The sequence below is a fragment of the Miscanthus floridulus genome, chromosome 8 (assembly GCF_019320115.1).
Source record: "Miscanthus floridulus cultivar M001 chromosome 8, ASM1932011v1, whole genome shotgun sequence".
In the NCBI taxonomy this organism is placed as follows: Eukaryota; Viridiplantae; Streptophyta; class Magnoliopsida; order Poales; family Poaceae; genus Miscanthus; species Miscanthus floridulus.
Window position 1 is genome coordinate 221,295,539 of NC_089587.1, and position 17,484 is coordinate 221,313,022.

General features: G+C 43.5%; 1 protein-coding gene across 2 annotated transcripts; it reads right to left on the reverse strand.

Annotated features, from left to right (window-relative positions):
- Positions 1–3,709: 3,709 nt before the first annotated feature.
- Positions 3,710–17,313, reverse strand: LOC136478245 (anaphase-promoting complex subunit 4-like). Of its 2 annotated transcripts, XM_066476602.1 has the most exons (19): positions 17,099–17,313; positions 16,247–16,358; positions 15,929–16,020; positions 14,901–14,984; positions 14,478–14,717; positions 13,950–14,024; positions 13,704–13,840; positions 13,236–13,396; positions 13,036–13,136; positions 12,889–12,963; positions 12,487–12,666; positions 11,844–11,926; positions 11,667–11,756; positions 5,805–5,909; positions 5,431–5,569; positions 5,028–5,237; positions 4,785–4,934; positions 4,436–4,517; positions 3,710–4,333 (listed from the first exon to the last, which is right to left on the reverse strand). In XM_066476602.1, exons 1-19 carry the CDS (start codon positions 17,186–17,188, stop codon positions 4,227–4,229), a joined length of 2,313 nt encoding a protein of 770 aa, XP_066332699.1. In that variant the 5' UTR covers positions 17,189–17,313; the 3' UTR covers positions 3,710–4,226. The 2 variants fall into 2 exon arrangements, with proteins under 2 accessions (XP_066332699.1, XP_066332700.1); XM_066476603.1 differs by lacking the exons at positions 3,710–4,333; positions 4,436–4,517; positions 4,785–4,934 and having other exon boundaries at positions 5,046–5,237; positions 5,431–5,523.
- Between the last annotated feature and the right edge of the window lie 171 nt (positions 17,314–17,484).

Consider the following 17,484-nt stretch of genomic DNA (forward strand, 5'->3'; position numbering starts at 1 on the left):
GCTCAGGGTCCGGTCAGTTCATTTGACCAAGGTAAAAGCGTCTGGAAGTGACCGAACGTTGCTAGGTCATGGTACCGGATGCTGAGGGCCAGCGTCCGGTCGACTCCAGTAAGGTTCCAGAGAGGGAAAATCATGACCGGACGCGTCCGGTCAGTGCTAACCAGACGCTGGCCAGCGTCTGGTCACACTGTAAACACTGGAGCTCGGGGTATATTGACCGGAGCGTTCGATCACCCCGCAGAGGCACATAATGGTTTATTTTTCAGCCGGTGTTATAAATACCACCTCCACTCGTGTATGGGGTTACTTTTGCTCATTCCAACAGCTGAGAAACACCTTAGAGAGTGCCAAGAAGAGCAAGGTCCTAGTGAGGTGATTGAGATTTGAGAATCCAAAAGAGAGCCCTCATTAGTGAAGATCAAGAGTAGCAAAGTGTACATCCACCTTCTCATTAGGCTTATCGTGGTCAAGTGAGAGTTCGTGCTTGTTACTCTTGGTGATCGCCATCACCTAGACGGCTTGGTGGTGATTGGGAGTTCGGTGATCACCCGGCGGAGCTTGTGGGTGACCCAACTCAAGTTGTGAGTGGTTGTGGATGATTCACCGCGACGGAGTGTCGAAGAATCAACCCGTAGAGAGCACTTGATCCTTGCGCGGATCAAGGGGGAGCTACACCCTTGTGCGGGTGCTCCAACGAGGACTAGTGGGGAGTGACGACTCTCCGATACCTCAACAAAACATCGCCGCGTTCCTTTCTCTCTATTTACTTTGAGCAATTCATTTCATGTCTTTACATTCTTAGAATTGTCGTGCTAGAGTAGGATTGGAACTTAGGTTGCAAGTCTTTTGTGCGATAGAATAATTAGGAACACTTTCTAGGCACAAGGGGTTAATTGGGCTAACCATATGATTTAATTATTGCAAAGAAATTTAGAATTAGCCTAATTCACCCCCCTCTTGGGCATCTTGATCCTTTCAATATTTAAAATGGTTGGCTTCATACAACTATAAAAGTCACCTATTTGTAACGTGACACCAGAAGGAGCATGTCACTCAAGGTCCTATACAGCCTGTTCGTTTGTTGGTTTCAGTCAGTCAACCGTGTTTTTCTCTCACAACAAATCAGCATCAGCCGAGCTGAAAGCATCTAGGCCCCTAGTTGGGTTTCGGGGATTAATGACAATACAAGATTACTATGACTAACGTGTGTTTTGCAGAGGTAATTAAGTTAGGTCATGGTAATAGAGATCAATTGGGCAATCAAGGTTGTCATGCCCCTACGATGGAAATCGTTTCGGTTTTTAAAAGGATGGACGACAAGGTTAAGAATGACTAGTTCTAAGTGTCAATTGGAGTTGGAGAGACACTTAGAGTAGTTTAGGACTTTGTTTTTCCTTTGGCCGTACTATTAAGGGGGGTATGGACGGGTAGCTTGACCTAGATGAGTCTAGTGAGTTAGGTGTGGTGCACACTTATTAAAACTAGCTCTAGGTAGCTCCTACGAATGCCTAAGATCCTTTGGAGCAAACTTCATTTATATATGATCGAGAGTTGAAAGTGAATGGAGGGTCAAATACTGATCGAACGCTGGCTCCGGTGCGACCGGACGCTGGCCGCACGGTCCGGTCAGTTCATTTGATCAACAGTCTGCGTTCGGTGTGACCGGACGCTGGAGAGGTCAAGTGACCGAACGCTGAGAGGCAGCGTCCGGTCGACTCCAGTAAGGTTCCAGAGAAGAGAATCTGCGACCGGACGCGTCCGGTCAGTACTGACCGAACCCTGGGGGTTCAGCGTCCGGTCGAGTACAGTAAGGTTACAGTAAGGGTTTATTGCGACCGGACGCGTCCGGTCAGTGGTGACCGGACCCTGCTAGCGTCCGGTCAACTCATTTTCACTGGTTCGCGGGTTGAACTGACCGGAGCGTCCGGTCAACATGACCGGAGCGTCCGGTCACCCCGCAGAAGCTCATAACGGTTCGTTTTTCAGGCTGCCTTATAAATAGAAGCTCCACTCGTGTGTGGAGTTACTTTTGCTCATTCCAACAGCTGAGAAACACGTTTGTGAGTGCCAAGAAGAGCGAGGTCCTAGTGAGGTGATTGAGATTTGAGAATCCAAGAGAGTAGCCTCATTAGTGAATCAAGAGTAGCCAAATGTACATCCATCTTCTCATTAGGCTTCGCCATTACCTAGACGGCTTGGTGGTGATTAGGAGCTTGGTGATCACCCGGCGGAGCTTGTGGGTGACCCAACTCAAGTTGTGAGCGGTTTTGGGTGATTCGCCACGACGGAGTGTCGAAGAATCAACCCGTAGAGAGCACTTGATCCTTGCGCGGATCAAGGGGGAGCTACACCCTTGCGCGGGTGCTCCAACGAGGACTAATGGGGAGTGGCGACTCTCCGATACCTCAGCAAAACATCGCCGCGTTCCTCTTTCTCTATTTACTTTGAGCATTTACTTTGAGTATTTACTTTGAGCATTTACTTTGAGTATTTACTTTGAGCAATTCAATACTTGTTCTTATATTCATAGAATTGCCATGCTAGAGTAAGTTTGGGACATAGGTTGTAAGTCCGTTGTGCGTTAGTTTGTTAGAAATATTTTTCTAGGCACAAGAGGTTAATTGGGCTATCCATAGGATTTGATTATTGCAAGAAAATTTAGAATTAGTCCAATTCACCCCACTCTTGGACATCTTGATCCTTTCACGAGCTCATCAGCCCAGAAACCAACCAGCGATCAGAGTCGTAATGTTCATGGTCACTTTTGTAATCGTCTATGTGGCACACCAGTGTGCCACCGAATATGAATGAGTCCACCTAGCAGTGCGATGCCTCTCCGGTTTCATCAATCTCCTCTCTTTCATTGGTCAATGGCACACCAACCTGCCACCTAATATGAAGGGTCCACTAAAAATTTTTCCCGTGTTCCAAAGAGTCCCCGAAGAATTGAAGGTTTGATGACTAATGACAACAATGTGTTGGATTCTGCGTACGTGGCACATGTGGGCAGTAGACTGGTATACCCTGAAGGATTGAAGATCTGATGGCTAGTCCGCTAGTGGCAACAAAGGGTTGGATTCTCAATGTGCCACGCAGGGGCGAAGCTAGGTTATGGATAGGGGTTGCAAATGCACCCCAAAATTTATAAAAACAGTGATTTTGTCTATATTTTTACCATATATATATCCTCAATAGCAAAAGTCTATATACCCACAAGACAAATGTACCACCCTCTAGTTTACTCTAGCTTCGCCACTAGTGCCACGCTTGCGTACATGGCACATGCAGACAGTAGGCTAGTATAAAGGGGGGCGTTTAAAATACGCACTTTTTTTTCTTTGGATCCTACGCTTTTTTATGAAATTGAAAAGATTCTTATAAAATTGCTATGTCCTATGAAATTACTGCATAGGGCCTAGTTTAGAGCTAGGAGACGGTGCAAGACAAGTTTAAACAATGTATTTTATCAAGTAAGTACTCCCTCCAACCAGAAGTGCAAAAGAATGCAATTCTCGCATCTCAAGAAGTCAATCAGTTTAAATTTTAACCAAAATTATATAAAAAAAATACTAACACTCATGCAAAATTAGTATATTTGATTAATCATAAAATATATTTTTATAATAAATTTATTTGGAGATATAAATATTAATACTATTTGCTATAAACTTGATCAAACTTAGCTATTTTGATCGGCACGGATCTCATAATTATATTCTTTTCTGGACGAAGAGAGTACATTAGTAGCTCGAACGATAAAAGAATGAACATAAAATGTCTTCTTTTTACATATCAGCCCTAGTAACCATCAAGATTTGAGAGACTCTTTTGCACGTTGACCTTACCTCTAGATTTGCAACACAACTACACAAATACTCATTATAACACAACGCGATCAGAAATGAGTGATTAAATCAAAGATATCACGACACCATTTCCCATTTTGCACGATTTCCAGATAACCACGATGGAGTCCAACATGCAGTGCCCACACATCTGGATGACTGTTTAATAAGCCCTAAAAGCGGCTGCGCACCTGTTAACACGCTGACGTAGCTTCAGAACCCGAGCATGCACTGCATTGCCGTGAAAACGAGAGAGAACGTTTCCGTACATATTGCTATCTCCGGGCTTCTGCCTCCAGCGCAACAAGACAGCAGACAATGCTGAAGCTGAATTCTTTTCACTCAAATGGCTGAGCTGACGGTGAAGAAATTGGATAATAATCACTCCATATCAGAAATTTCATCCCCCTCCTCTTCCTCATCCTCATCAAGGATATAAACCAAGGCATGCCTCCGAGATGAAAAGACACAGGCTACTCCTCTTGATGCTGCATAAAACAATCAGAGAAGGAAGCGACAGGAGTTACACTATATATCTATATTGTAATGACAAATAAGATTCCTACATAGAAAGTTCATGCTCGACATACCACTGACTGCAAGTGGAGTAGATACTGTGTGAGGTATGCTACGAACTTTCCCATAATCTGTGTCCAATTGCAGATCTAGTGCCTGCAAGTGTCGTGACAACAACAACAACAACAAAGCCATTTCCATTTTGTGACAACAACAAAGTGTCGTGACAGGAAAGCAGAAAATATACCATTTCCATTTAACAGAAAAGGTAAGGTCATAATTACTAACGAGTAATAAAATAGCACAAAATTAAGTTGTTGCTAGTACATCAATTCGAAGACATCACTGATGATTATATAGAGAGCTGCTATGAAATTAAGTATATAGCAGGAGATCAAACATAGAGGAAACAAGAATTATTACCACTAGTTTTTGCAAACTGTAAATATTTGCAGGGAATGTTCCTGGGAGTGGCATAAAGGAAAAGTTCTCTGTCTGCAACATCACCATCCAAGATTTTGCAGGGCTATCAGAACAAGACGTTTCACTCAGTAGTAAAACTACCTGGTTGTCCTGTTTGAAAAATGGGTAATTATTATTTTTGCAAGCTATGCCAAGTATTGTGCAAAAACTGGAATATTGTCTGAACAGATACAACATGAGTACCTTATAAAGTGACAGGTCAACACACTCATATTCGTCAGGTATATGCAACAGAAAACCTGATAGGGACGTCATGCTGAGGGCAGTACAACAGTTACCAGAGTCCTTTATCACACCGATGCAATTTCTTTTATTTAATGATCCATCAGGTATCTTGAAGCATACATAGTCAGTCAAGCTATAGGAGGATTCCTCATGCGATGAATCTTCATCCTGTTTTTTAAGTAACGATGGTTACAAATTATGAAGAACAACATCATCATCGATGCAAGGTATGTACATGAGTTCCAGACAGGCATAGTAGCAAATAATAACTTAATGAGTATGCTTTACTTTATGAACATGGTGCGTACAGGATGCAGGTAATGATGAGCACTTGTCAAAAATCACTAAAGAGAACATGAACCTTATAAAATGATATTGATGTTGGCATGCAGGATGATGACAAGGTAACTGATGATGTAACAGGGTATAAAGGAAGCAATCCTTGACATTGTATCTGCGAAGAGATAGTGGTAAATGGCATCAAGAAAGCCTCCTTCAAGCTGAAATGGATGACAACAGAAGTGGTAAGTGCAGCATAAACAACGTTAGCCAAAGGCAAGGAGCAACACATTTGAATTTTTTACTGTGGAAAGTGAAAATACAAAGACATGATAAAATATTGAATGTTCAAGTAACAACAATGTTAGTCAAAACAAGTACGATAGATGAAATATCAAACTCAAGCAATGGAGAACATATAACTGGTACAAATTTCTAAGTTATAAAATGACTCACCTAACTTCCAATTCATTGAATTGTTTTACCAAACTCTTTTCCAAAAATTGGGTGTCTGTAAATCCTCCAAAAACTACTAGTTGCTCTACATGTCTTGCAGTATCCCTGAAAACCCATGTTGAACAAAAACAATAAATGTGGGAAGCCAGCTAAACTAAATAATGATGGCAAAAACACATATAGGAACAAACAACGGCTCCATGTGATTGAGTGACTTTTAATAACATTCGCTGGTTTGGACACAGGATTCATATATCTTTTTTCTCTCGAACCAGCTGGAGAGCTGCTCATCATTATAGAAGAGGAAAAATAAAGTACAAACAGCTGGAATGAATCCAGCAAAACAAGAGAACATACACAACGCGCCCAGAAAACCATAGCACGCATCACATACGGCTCAAACAGGATTCATGGACCATATATTCCAAGATCTTCAATAACTGGTTCCAGAGGACAATGCATTTTCCAACACCAAGATACCAATTGTAGAAAAAAAAACTAAAAATTGCAAATTTCAGAAGTAATTCCTGGCATTTATAAAATTCATGGTAGAACACACCAATCATGTCAGGCTATAACATTCTTATGTACATTTTGTTAGGAGAGAATGAACTCTATCCATTCGGTAGGCTTCAGCCCAAACATGTACATGGGCATATATGCATAGAAGCCCCTACGGCCCTACACAAAGAGGAAAGTACACAGACACATATACATCTATATCTAACACCCCCCCTCAAACTCAGGGTGGATCACGAAAACTAAGTTTGGAGAGAAAGAAACGATGTTGAGCTCTTGTCTGTGCCTTTGTGAAGAAGTAAGCCAACTGAAGCTCCGAAGGCACATAGCGAAGAGTAATGATATCATCCTGCCCTTGTGCCCGAGTGTAAGACGCATCAACACCGATATGCTTGGTGAGGTCATGCTTCACCAGATCACGAGCTATGCTGATAGCACCGGTACTGTCAGACAAGAGAGGAGTTGGCACAGAAACTGAAACACCAAAATCCTCAAGTAGCCAGCGCAGCCAAGTAACCTCTGCTCTCGCAAGAGCCATAGCTCGCAACTCAGCCTCTGCACTCGAACGAGAAACCGCAGTATGCTTCTTAGTCTTCCAAGCAATGAGAGAACCACCGAGAAAAACACAATAGGCTGAAAGAGAGCGACGATCAGAAGAGTCGCTAGCCCAAGTAGAATTGGAGTAGGCTTGGAGTTGAAAAGAGCTAGAGCGCGGGAAGAACAAACGGCGAGTAATGGTCCCACGAAGGTAACGCAAGACACTAAGAAGATGACTATAGTGGAGGTGAGTGGGAGCAGAAACAAGCATATGAAATGTCAGGACGAGTCACACCCAAATAGACAAGACTCCCAACAATATGACGATATCGAGTGGGATCAATGAAAGGTTCACCATCAGTTGTGCGAAGATGAAGATTAAGCTCTATGGGAGTCTCAACAGTGCGATGATCAGTGAGGGAAGAACGATCAAGAAGATCTTGAATGTACTTTTCTTGGGACAGATAAATGCCATCAGAGGTGGAAGAGACCTCAATCCCAAGAAAGTAACGAAGAGGGCCAAGATCGGACATGAGAAACTGCTCATTGAGACGTGCCTTCACAAATGCAATATACTCAGAATCATCACCAGTGATGATCATATCATCAACATAAAGAAGAAGAGTGCGGCCACGAGATGAATTATGAACAAACAAGGCAGGGTCATGAGCACTCGGAGAAAAACCAACAGCCGCGATCACAGAGGAAAAGCGCTGAAACCAAGCGCGAGGAGCTTGTTTCAGACCATAAAGAGAGCGACGAAGACGACAAACGATGCCATCAGGAACAAGATACCCAGGAGGTGGTCGCATGTAGACCTCCTCATGGAGTTCACCATTAAGAAAGGCATTTTTGACATCAAGTTGAGAGATGGACCAGGCACGAACAGAGGCCACAACAAGGAGAGTGCGAATAGTGGTCATGTGAGCCACAGGAGCAGAGGTCTCGTCATAGTCGCGACCATGCTCCTGTTGAAAACCACGAGCAACAAGACGGGCCTTATAACGCTCGAGAGAGCCATCGGAGCGAGTCTTAATCTTATAAACCCACTTACACGTGATGGGACGAGCATGAGAAGGAAGAGGAACAAGATCCCAAGTGCCAGTGCGCTCTAGAGCAGCAATCTCCTCAGCCATGGCATGTTGCCATTCTGGATAACAAATGGCATCATGGTATGTGGTCGGCTCAGAAAGAACGGTGCCAGCAAAACCATACCGGTTTGTAGGCTTCAGCGACCCCCGATCACGAAAATCATAACGAGAGGATGGCTGAGAGGAAATATCCGCAACCGAAGATGTCTCAACCGGAGGTGAAACATCAGGAGACGACTCAACAGGAGGTGGGGGATTCTGGAGGCGACCACTGTAGGTGTGAATCACAGGGGGTTTGGAATCATAAATGGACCTAAAAGGAACATGTGAAGGCGGCTTAGAAGGCAACAAAGGAGAGGGTGCAAGAGGAGATGGTGGAGGAAGAAACACATTGGAGATAGGTGTATCAGGAAAAATCAAGAAGGAAAGAAGCTCAACAACGGCCTGGGAAGAAACATCAGAGGTAGGCCGAGGATAGAATGGACGAGACTCGTCAAAAGTAACGTCCCGAGAAATCCGCATACGACGAGCAACAGGGTCCCAACAACGATATCCCTTGTGTTCAACACTACAGCCCAGGAAAACACGCTCAACAGACTGAGATGTCAGCTTAGTGCGTTCACGAGGAGCAAGGACATAGCAAAGACACCCAAAAAGGCGAAGACTGGAGTAATCTGGTGGCTTGCCACAGAGGCGCTCATATGGGATTCCGCCTTGAAGAGCAGATGAAGGCTGAATGTTAGTTAAATAAGTGGCAGTAGATATCGCATCAGCCCAGAAATGAGGTGGAACAGAGGAAGCAATCATAAGGGCACGAGCAGAAGAAGGTGGCGATGCTTACGCTTAGCAACACCATTCTGAGGGTGCGCACCAGGACAAGAAAACTAAGAAAGAGTGCCCTGCTCAGAAAGAAATTGGCGAAAAGAGCCCGAGAGATACTCCCCAGCAGAGTCAGCACGAAAAACACGAATAGGAGTATCAAATTGAGTACGAATCATCTGAGCAAATATCTTATATATGGATAACACCTCATTACGATGTTTCATGAAATACACCCATGTGAAGCGAGAGAAATCATCGATAAATATGACATAATATTGATGACCCCCTTTTGAAACGAAGGGTGCGGGACCCCATACATCAGAATGAACAAGGTCAAAGGGACGCTGTGACACTGACCCACTAGAGGGATATGGAAGTTGGAGCTGTTTGTCAAGCTTACAACCCTGACACTGATCTAAAGAAACATCACCAGAGACATTTCCCAAAAGACCACGACGGACAAGAGTGGATAGCCGGGAACCACATAAATGTCCCAATCGATGATGCCATTGAGCAAAAGATGAAGAAGCGGATGCAGGAGAAGCAGAGCCCACAAGACTGGCAGAGGCAGCGGAAGGAAGACGAAGCCAGTCAAGTTCCCAAAGACACTGAGAATCACGGCGGCGAGGGCCAGTACCAACCAGGAGACCCGTGCTGAGATCCTAGACACGACAAGAGTCAGAATAAAAAATAACACGACAACCATGTTCGGTGAGCTGGCCAGCGAAAATAGCTGCATGGTCAAATTATGGACATATGAAACAGTAAGAACGTGAAAAGAGGATGACAAAAGAGTGCCATGTCCAAGAACTGGGAGAGGTGAGCCGTCGACGGTCTGAACAATGATAGAAGTAGAAAGAGGACGAATGGAAGAAAGACTGGTACAATCAGAGGTCATGTGAAAAGAAGCACCAGAATCAAGAATCCATGGCAAAGTACCTGAAGTGAACGGTGGTTCCCCAGTGGAAGACTGTGAGGCAGCAGCAGAAACCGAAGGTGCAGAGACTGTGGTGACAGAACCAACAGCTCCAATAGGCACAGAGGGAGCTAGCCGACGAAGCAACATGAGTATCTCCTGTGTCTCAGAACCAGCCAAGCTACTCGAAGAGGGTCCAGCAGTAGAACGATCAGAACCCTGTGAGGAACGACCACCGGCGTGAATGAGCCTTCTCCTTCCTCTTCTTCTTATAACAATAATCTTCAACATGTCCATCTTTTTCACAGTAATTGCAGTGAAGTCCACCAGTACTACCACTCCCAGAGGACACCGCTGACGAAGGTGCTGTAGGGAGGGGTGTAGGACGTCCAGAAGTTGTCATGGATGGAGGTGCAGAGCAATCAGCCAGCACTGACGAGGCAGGTGACTGCAGCAAGCCAGCAGAACGAAGACGGATCTCTTCATTCCGAACAGCAGCAAGAGCATTCATCAGGGACACAGGGTTCACGAGCTTGTAACTGAGCACGAAGAGGCTCAAACTCAGCACGAAGACGAGTCAGAAAATCGTAGGTGCACCAAAGCTCAAGGTGGCTCTGTTGCTTCGTGCAGGACTCACAAGTGGCAGGGGACAGCTGAGGACTCAAAGTGTCAAGCTCACGCCACACACTAGAGAGCTGGTTAAAGAAATCAATTGTAGCATCACCCTGTTGCAACAACTGCTCTTGGCGTAAAGCCGCAATGTATGTGGACTGACCAGAGGGCTCATAACGCTGGCGAAGAAAAGCCCACATCTGAGAAGCATAGTCAAGCTCTACAATATCGGCAGTCAAATGTTCCTCCATGCTAGCAGTTAGAACAGCACCTGCACGAGCATCCTCATCCAACCTCCGATATGCTGCAAACTGAGACATGTAGGAGGTCATATCATCATTATATTCATCACGCAATTTCTTCTTATCATCATCTGAAGTTGCAGGAGGAAAGACTGGCTGCACAGGAGTAGGTAAAGGTGGACACGGCAGTTCACCAGTGAGAAAATCCCAAAGCCGTAGACCACGCATATGCCAACGCATGCGAGAAACCCAAACACGATAATTAGTGCCATTGAAAATCACTGGACATCATGGAATCTGACCCCCACTAGACTGAGAATGCAGACCAGCAACCGGTTGAGGATATGAACTTGAAGCCATCCTAGTTCATAGTGCAAAGAGACAACCAAACCAAATGCAAAAAAAAAACGAAGCTCTCCTCTGCTCCAAGTCGCCCCTCCCTTGCTGAGGACCGCGCCCAGCTTCCCCGAGCGAGGGGCGAAATCAACCAGAGGGCCGCGCCCGGCGTGGGGAGGGGCAGCAGGCGGCAGCCAGGGGAGTTGCAGCGTCCACCGGAGGCCGCGGCCAGCCGGCAGCAGGCCGGAGCGAGCGGCCGCGCCCGACGACTGAGGTTGGGCAGCACCAGCAGCTGCGGCGGCACGCAGGCAGCGGCGGGCCGCAACGGACGGGTGCGACGGCACGGAAGAGAAGGAGCAGCCGCGGGTCGCGACGGCGTGCGGATGGATGCGGTGGCGCGCAGACGAGCGCGCCAACGAGCGCGGCAGCGCACGGGAGGAGCAGAGCAGGGGTACTCGCCGGCGGCAACAATGCCGGCGATGCCTGCAACGGCAGCGAGGTAAACCTAGACACAGGCTCTGGATACCATGTTAGGAGAGAATGAACTCTATCCATTCGGTAGGCTTCAGCCCAAACACGTACATGGGCATATATGCATAGAAGCCCTTACACAAAGAGGAAAGTACACAGACACATATACATCTATATCTAACACATTTAACCCTACTGGAGGGTTTGACATGTGCATGACAGTTATCTTATTACAAAACAATGAAAGAATATAATTTAGTAACACTTTTTAACTTTTACACAGGAAATATACGACAGAAAGTGGAATGTTACTTACATATCACACTCAATTCTCTCATCTGCTTCAAGTAGCTGTTTGATTGGATCCTTATCAAGAAGGAACTTAAGAAAAATCACCACAAGTTCACTACAAAGGATGAGACCTGGTAATTAATAACAAAACATTGATACATGATTTGTGAATCAAGAGAATAACAGGAAAAAAAGGACTAACCTGTTTGCTGCTGGAACTTGGTCGGTAGGCTCATTTAATAATATTTTAACAGACTTTAAAACCCAGGCGAAGAAATTTTGAAACTGGGAAACAGTTAACAATGGTAGTTAGTTACTATACAGTATAGAATAAACCCGCCAACATATTATCACCACCAACCATGATGCATAGAGGATAGAGCATAGAAACACATACTATAGCACAAACACAATGCACATCAAATAGCATGTGACTAATAAAAGCACGATCAATGCATAAATGATATTGGTAACCGTAGATTCAATTAGGTGTATCAAAATCTACAGATTGATTTGAAGATACTGCATGCACAAAGATGTCATATTCGGATCCACAAGGCCAGCAGAATTTAGGTACTAAGAAAACTAAATTTTGGGGAAAACTATTGGAACATAATTGGTTGTTCAAACATTCACTGGCAAATGGTAGGCAACTGCAGAAATATTTGTTCAGCCTACTACTCGAATAAACACAATAAATAGGATGAATCTGTTTAGCACACTTTGGTCATTAAAAGAAATTGGACATTATTTAGGTAGGAGGTAGGAGTTTCATTTTCAAAAGATTAAAAAAAACTAATTCAAACGGAGGTACTAGAATATGCAAAAGGAAAATAGAAAGGTACCAGATAAACAACAGTAGCTGCAACCCTTGAAAAGCGCTCAACTTGAACAACTAACATCCCTATACTCTCAGTTACACCATCAATAAGCTTTTCATCTAACCCGATAATTTGAAATCGTGAACGCCATCTTGCAAGGCCTCTTAATTCTGCGAGTCTGAATGAAATAATCTCCACTGCAGGCTGTAAATAAAGAACATAAATAAGAAGGCGCTCAATTTTTGCAATAGAAACTAAGGAAAAAGGTACATGTATCTGTAATACTTGTTAGTCCAGCAAAATTATATGACCTTGAATTTAGGGAATCACATAATTAGTTATATTTTCATGCAGAAAATCCAGTTTGACGTCCCTAACTAGTAAAATGCTAAGAAAGCTCTGTGGCATCAGTAGGTAGTAGCTGACCTGAAGATGCTCAGTGATAATGCCACGAATATCTCTTCCAGCACTGTCAACAGCCTTGGCTATCCTCTTGAGACCCTACCCACACATGAATGACAATTGAGGGAGTCTGACAAAACAAGTTACAGAAGTGGTAGGAGCAACAATTACCGCTTCACCAAGTGAACTAGCTAAAAAATGGTGAAGTGCTGGACTTGTTCGTGTCCCAAACAAAAGGCTCAGAAACTCATCCTCAGAACTAGATTCCACTCCTGTAAGCATATAGAAATTTTCATGTTAGAAACTTTCAGCTATGGAAGAATGAAGGCACAAATTTCCTGATGCTTATGGTTCAAGAGAAACCATCATACCATGTGCAGATATCAGATTGGACAAGGCACTAAATTTCTCATGAAATAAACTCATGGCGTTTGACCATTGTTTGGATATTAAAGATACAGAAGCACGGACAACTTCGACCAGATCTTGAATACTTGATGCTTGTTGGGACACCTGATGCAGCTCATTTTTTCTTTACAGCATTTATGGATGATAAATACAAATTTTAGTACATGACAATAATAAGCATAAATTGATACACAGACAAAGAGTTTATCAATGAAATACTTTGGGTATGTTTTTAGTAATGAAATTTTGCATGTTTCTATAAAATCTAATTGTAGTGCGTAAAGCGAGCCATGGGCCCATTAAAAGATAGGTAATTCTAGAACTAAATGTGGATCTTAATATAGAACTCAGCATACAAGACAACAAGATATGGTTTCTGAACAAGGAAGGAAGGAAGGAAGTACAACTCAATGAAACAATTATGTCATTACCGGTTGAAGAAGATAGAAGTATCTAGGTAGAGACAATGTAATCCAGAACTTTCGCAGCTGTGAGAAAGGTTGTCGGTGTCAACCAACTTTCCAAAGCACAGAAGAACCAATTTCTGGAGGTTTCTTGATAAAGAGACCTGATATAAGAAAAATGAGTGCACATAATCTCTTTTTTCTTAAATAAAAGTGCACACAATCTCATCTCTAGGAGATTAACATGCGCATCGGAAACTAAGCATCAATTACCTTGCTGACTGAAGCATCCTTGAGTTGGTAACTCTTTCCAGAAGATCCAACATTGATTGGGATTTTAGTTATGTTCTGAAATTTCAAAGGCATAAGCTACTGGTTCATAGAGCATTGAACTGGACAAAGAACAATCATAAAAAATGACACAGAAAATTGGCAATGATTGCTGAAATGCCCATAGGTTCAACCCTTGAGATTACACAGGACAGTAAATAAAGATGCAAATGCATAAAATAAGTGAAACTTCTACTCAGATGACACCTAGAGTTTGTTGTGGGTCTGCCACTAATAACAATAGCCAAGCCTAAAAGGCTAGGGCTCAACTTCTGTTTGCTTTGTTTAAATTGAGCATATTAACTTCACAAAATATCTCTGTGTAGAACACATTTCCAGATGAGCTGTTAGAGTAGAAAGGTCTCCAGAACCAATAACAGGAAACATTGAAGCAGGAAAAAGCATGCATGACAGACTAATTTTTGTTGAGTTCAAATTATGGACAACAACTGAGTCACTGTATTTACTTACTATCATTCCAACAGGAAATATTCCAAAAATGCTGAAGCAAACACAACCATCTTTGCCACCACTGCACAGAATGTTAAAACGCTGACAGGAAGCACTAGAAAATTCTGGAATAGCTTCTTCGTTCTCATCCGCAAGACCAGTATCTCCAGAACTTAGTCCACCTATCCTAGGCATCACAGGAGCAGGAGGAAAGAAACGTGTGGTGCGGTCTTCATAGAATAAAAACTCATCCTTGTCAGGCTGAATAAATTAGCAGAAGGCTCAGTAATGAGAAGTTTTAGTAGAGACCTAAACTAATTTTGATTAGAGCTGAAACTTTTCATGACTACACATGTGTTACTATATGATGTTTAAAATTGGACGGCGCTATATTTTTATATTACAATGAGATGCAACAATAAGATGGCAAAGGCAATAGCATACCCTTGACAGTGGATCGTCTTCTGCCCAATTCAAACATACAATGGCAACATCGTGGGATTTTGTAGTTCTTAGCATCTTCCCGTTCTGCAACGAGATTTCTATTCAGTTATAAATGCACGAAGTGACAGTGTAAAAGAAAAGTAACAAGTAGATCTTGACAGCATGAGACATTGTTATATTTCCAGATTAACTGACAGTGGCAAGCTGTGCAGATTTTGTCTTGTACTCAAATTAAAGCAGGTAGGGAGTATGAAAGATTTACATACACTACTAGTACTAACAATTTGAGTGAAATTGCGAAGAAATTTAATGACACTGCAATACATTTCCCCCTCTGTGTGTGTGATTATAGTGCCAATCAATCGCCTGTACCTAAGCATTTTGGCAGAGTTTTGGGTAAATTCCCCCCACCAAATTATTTTTTAGCCCTTCAAGCTTAATTAGCCATTGAAAGATGGTCAAAGAAAACATTACACTTATTACAGACTACTTGTTGAGTGATGACGTCGATTTGTAAAGTTCGTTTTAATACAGGCAGCAGGTGGCTAGCTGGAAGCAGGCCAAGCTAGCTTTGCAGAGGATGCAAGATACTAAGAGAGCGTCATGGGAAAAGGGTGTATTTCATTTCAAGAAAATATTGTGAGAAGTTTATCATGGAAGAATGAGGTCTTGAGAATCTGCATAGATGTTCAAGCAGTGGCTGCAAGATCCCCAACTGTATGTGATCAAGTGGTCTTGTATGTCAAACACAATCGTATAGCCGGCGCACATTATTCTTCAAGAAGTATTAAAATGCCTCTATTGAAAACATAGTTGGGCAAGAAGTCCTTGAGGCCTGTGTCCCTTAATTGCCTCCTAATAGTTCACCCATAAAGGTTTAGTAAGCATGATATCAAAATGGGAATAAGCAATTAGAAAATTATTAAGAGAAGATAGGCACTGGATCAGGTTTCTATGAAGTATGAACGAATGTTCATACAAAGACACAAAAGGCACCAAGAGTTTTTAATCATCATCCAGATACACACCTCCACATCATGCAAAAGAACCAAACCATCTTCTGTGCCAAGTGCTATTATTTTACCATCAGGGCTCCAACAAATTGATGTGATGCACTTCCCTGAACAATTATAAATACTTTAGTTCTCAGTTTCTCACTTCTCACTACCTTTTGGAAGTTCAAACCAGACATGATCTTATAAATCACTATAACTACTAAGTAAAAAGGTATAAATGAAGGGCACACTGAGATTGACAGATTGTACATATTGATTGTAAAGACAAGGAACATCCAAAGTGAGTAAAGCAATGGGCATCTGAGGGCAATGGAGTAGGGGTGTACCAACCTGGAGAGATTGTCCATAGCCTTTGCCAATTGAAGCGATGGAGGAGAACCTTGGAGTCATCAGTAACCATAGCAAGCAGATCCTTCTCTGGATTCCATTCTGCCATTTTTATCTACAAGTATGAAACATAGGCACGTCAGTGCCCGATGCCCCCATTTAGCATACATTAAGAATTGGTCTTTGGTCTAAAAAAGTATACATTAAGAAATAGGAACAAAAAACAATGGGAAATTGAATCTCATTGTGCTCAATTGATTATGAATTACAGAAATGATATAAGGCGCCAAAAGGTGAAATTCAGTGTCAGCAACCATATGATATATGTGCTTGCTATTAACTTCTCTGTTACTTAAGGATTGCTTTTTTAGCGAATTATAAACACGATACAAGATGAATGAGACGGATTAAGCATGAACAAGAGTAAACGGTGCAATCACTAAAGTGCATTTGCCAACAAAAATTAGCACTCAAAGCTGAAATCAGTGCTCCATATCAGTGAAATACTGAAATAGCACCTCACGACTTACAGAGAGTTCAGACCAACCAGTTCCCACTGAACCCAACAGCATCCCTGTCAACTCTGCACAGCGACAGTAGGATCCGACTTAATCCTCGTAGGAATTTCAACAAACAACAGTTGGGACACACGCAACGCTCGGCAGCAGCAACCCAAGGATCCAGCCGCCACTTCTCGTGAACTGGCCATTGCTCTGGACGGCGTGAACCCAAGAGGCCGCACACTATTTTGTAGCCTCAGCACATGTTGGTTAAGAATCAGAACAGCACGAACTCGTACACACACCGTTTGGCTACGCAGAAGGGGGAGGCGGGGGAGGAGGGCGGAGGCTAGACCTGGGACGGGATGGGCTTGTCGAACTGGAGCTGGAACGGCGTGGACGCCGCCGCGGCCGTGGACGCATCCTCCATCTGCTCCTCCGCCATGCCCGGCGTCCGTCGAGGACCGTGAGAAGAAGGGAGGGATTTTGTTGGGGGAAAACTCCTTTTGAGCGGGCGGGCGCGAAGGAGGACTGAGGAACAAATGGCGACGGCGATTGCGAGCGTCGAAGCCGGCGAGGCACCGAGACGAGGAGAGAGGGGTTGGGCAATTGGGCTTGAAAAAATTTTGGGGCAAAAGCAGGCCGTCAGCAGTTATGGCCTATACTAAGCCCAGTGGTTACGGCCCACGTTTCTGTTTTGCAAATGCAAGCAATACTGAGCATGTCCGGAGTACTCAATAT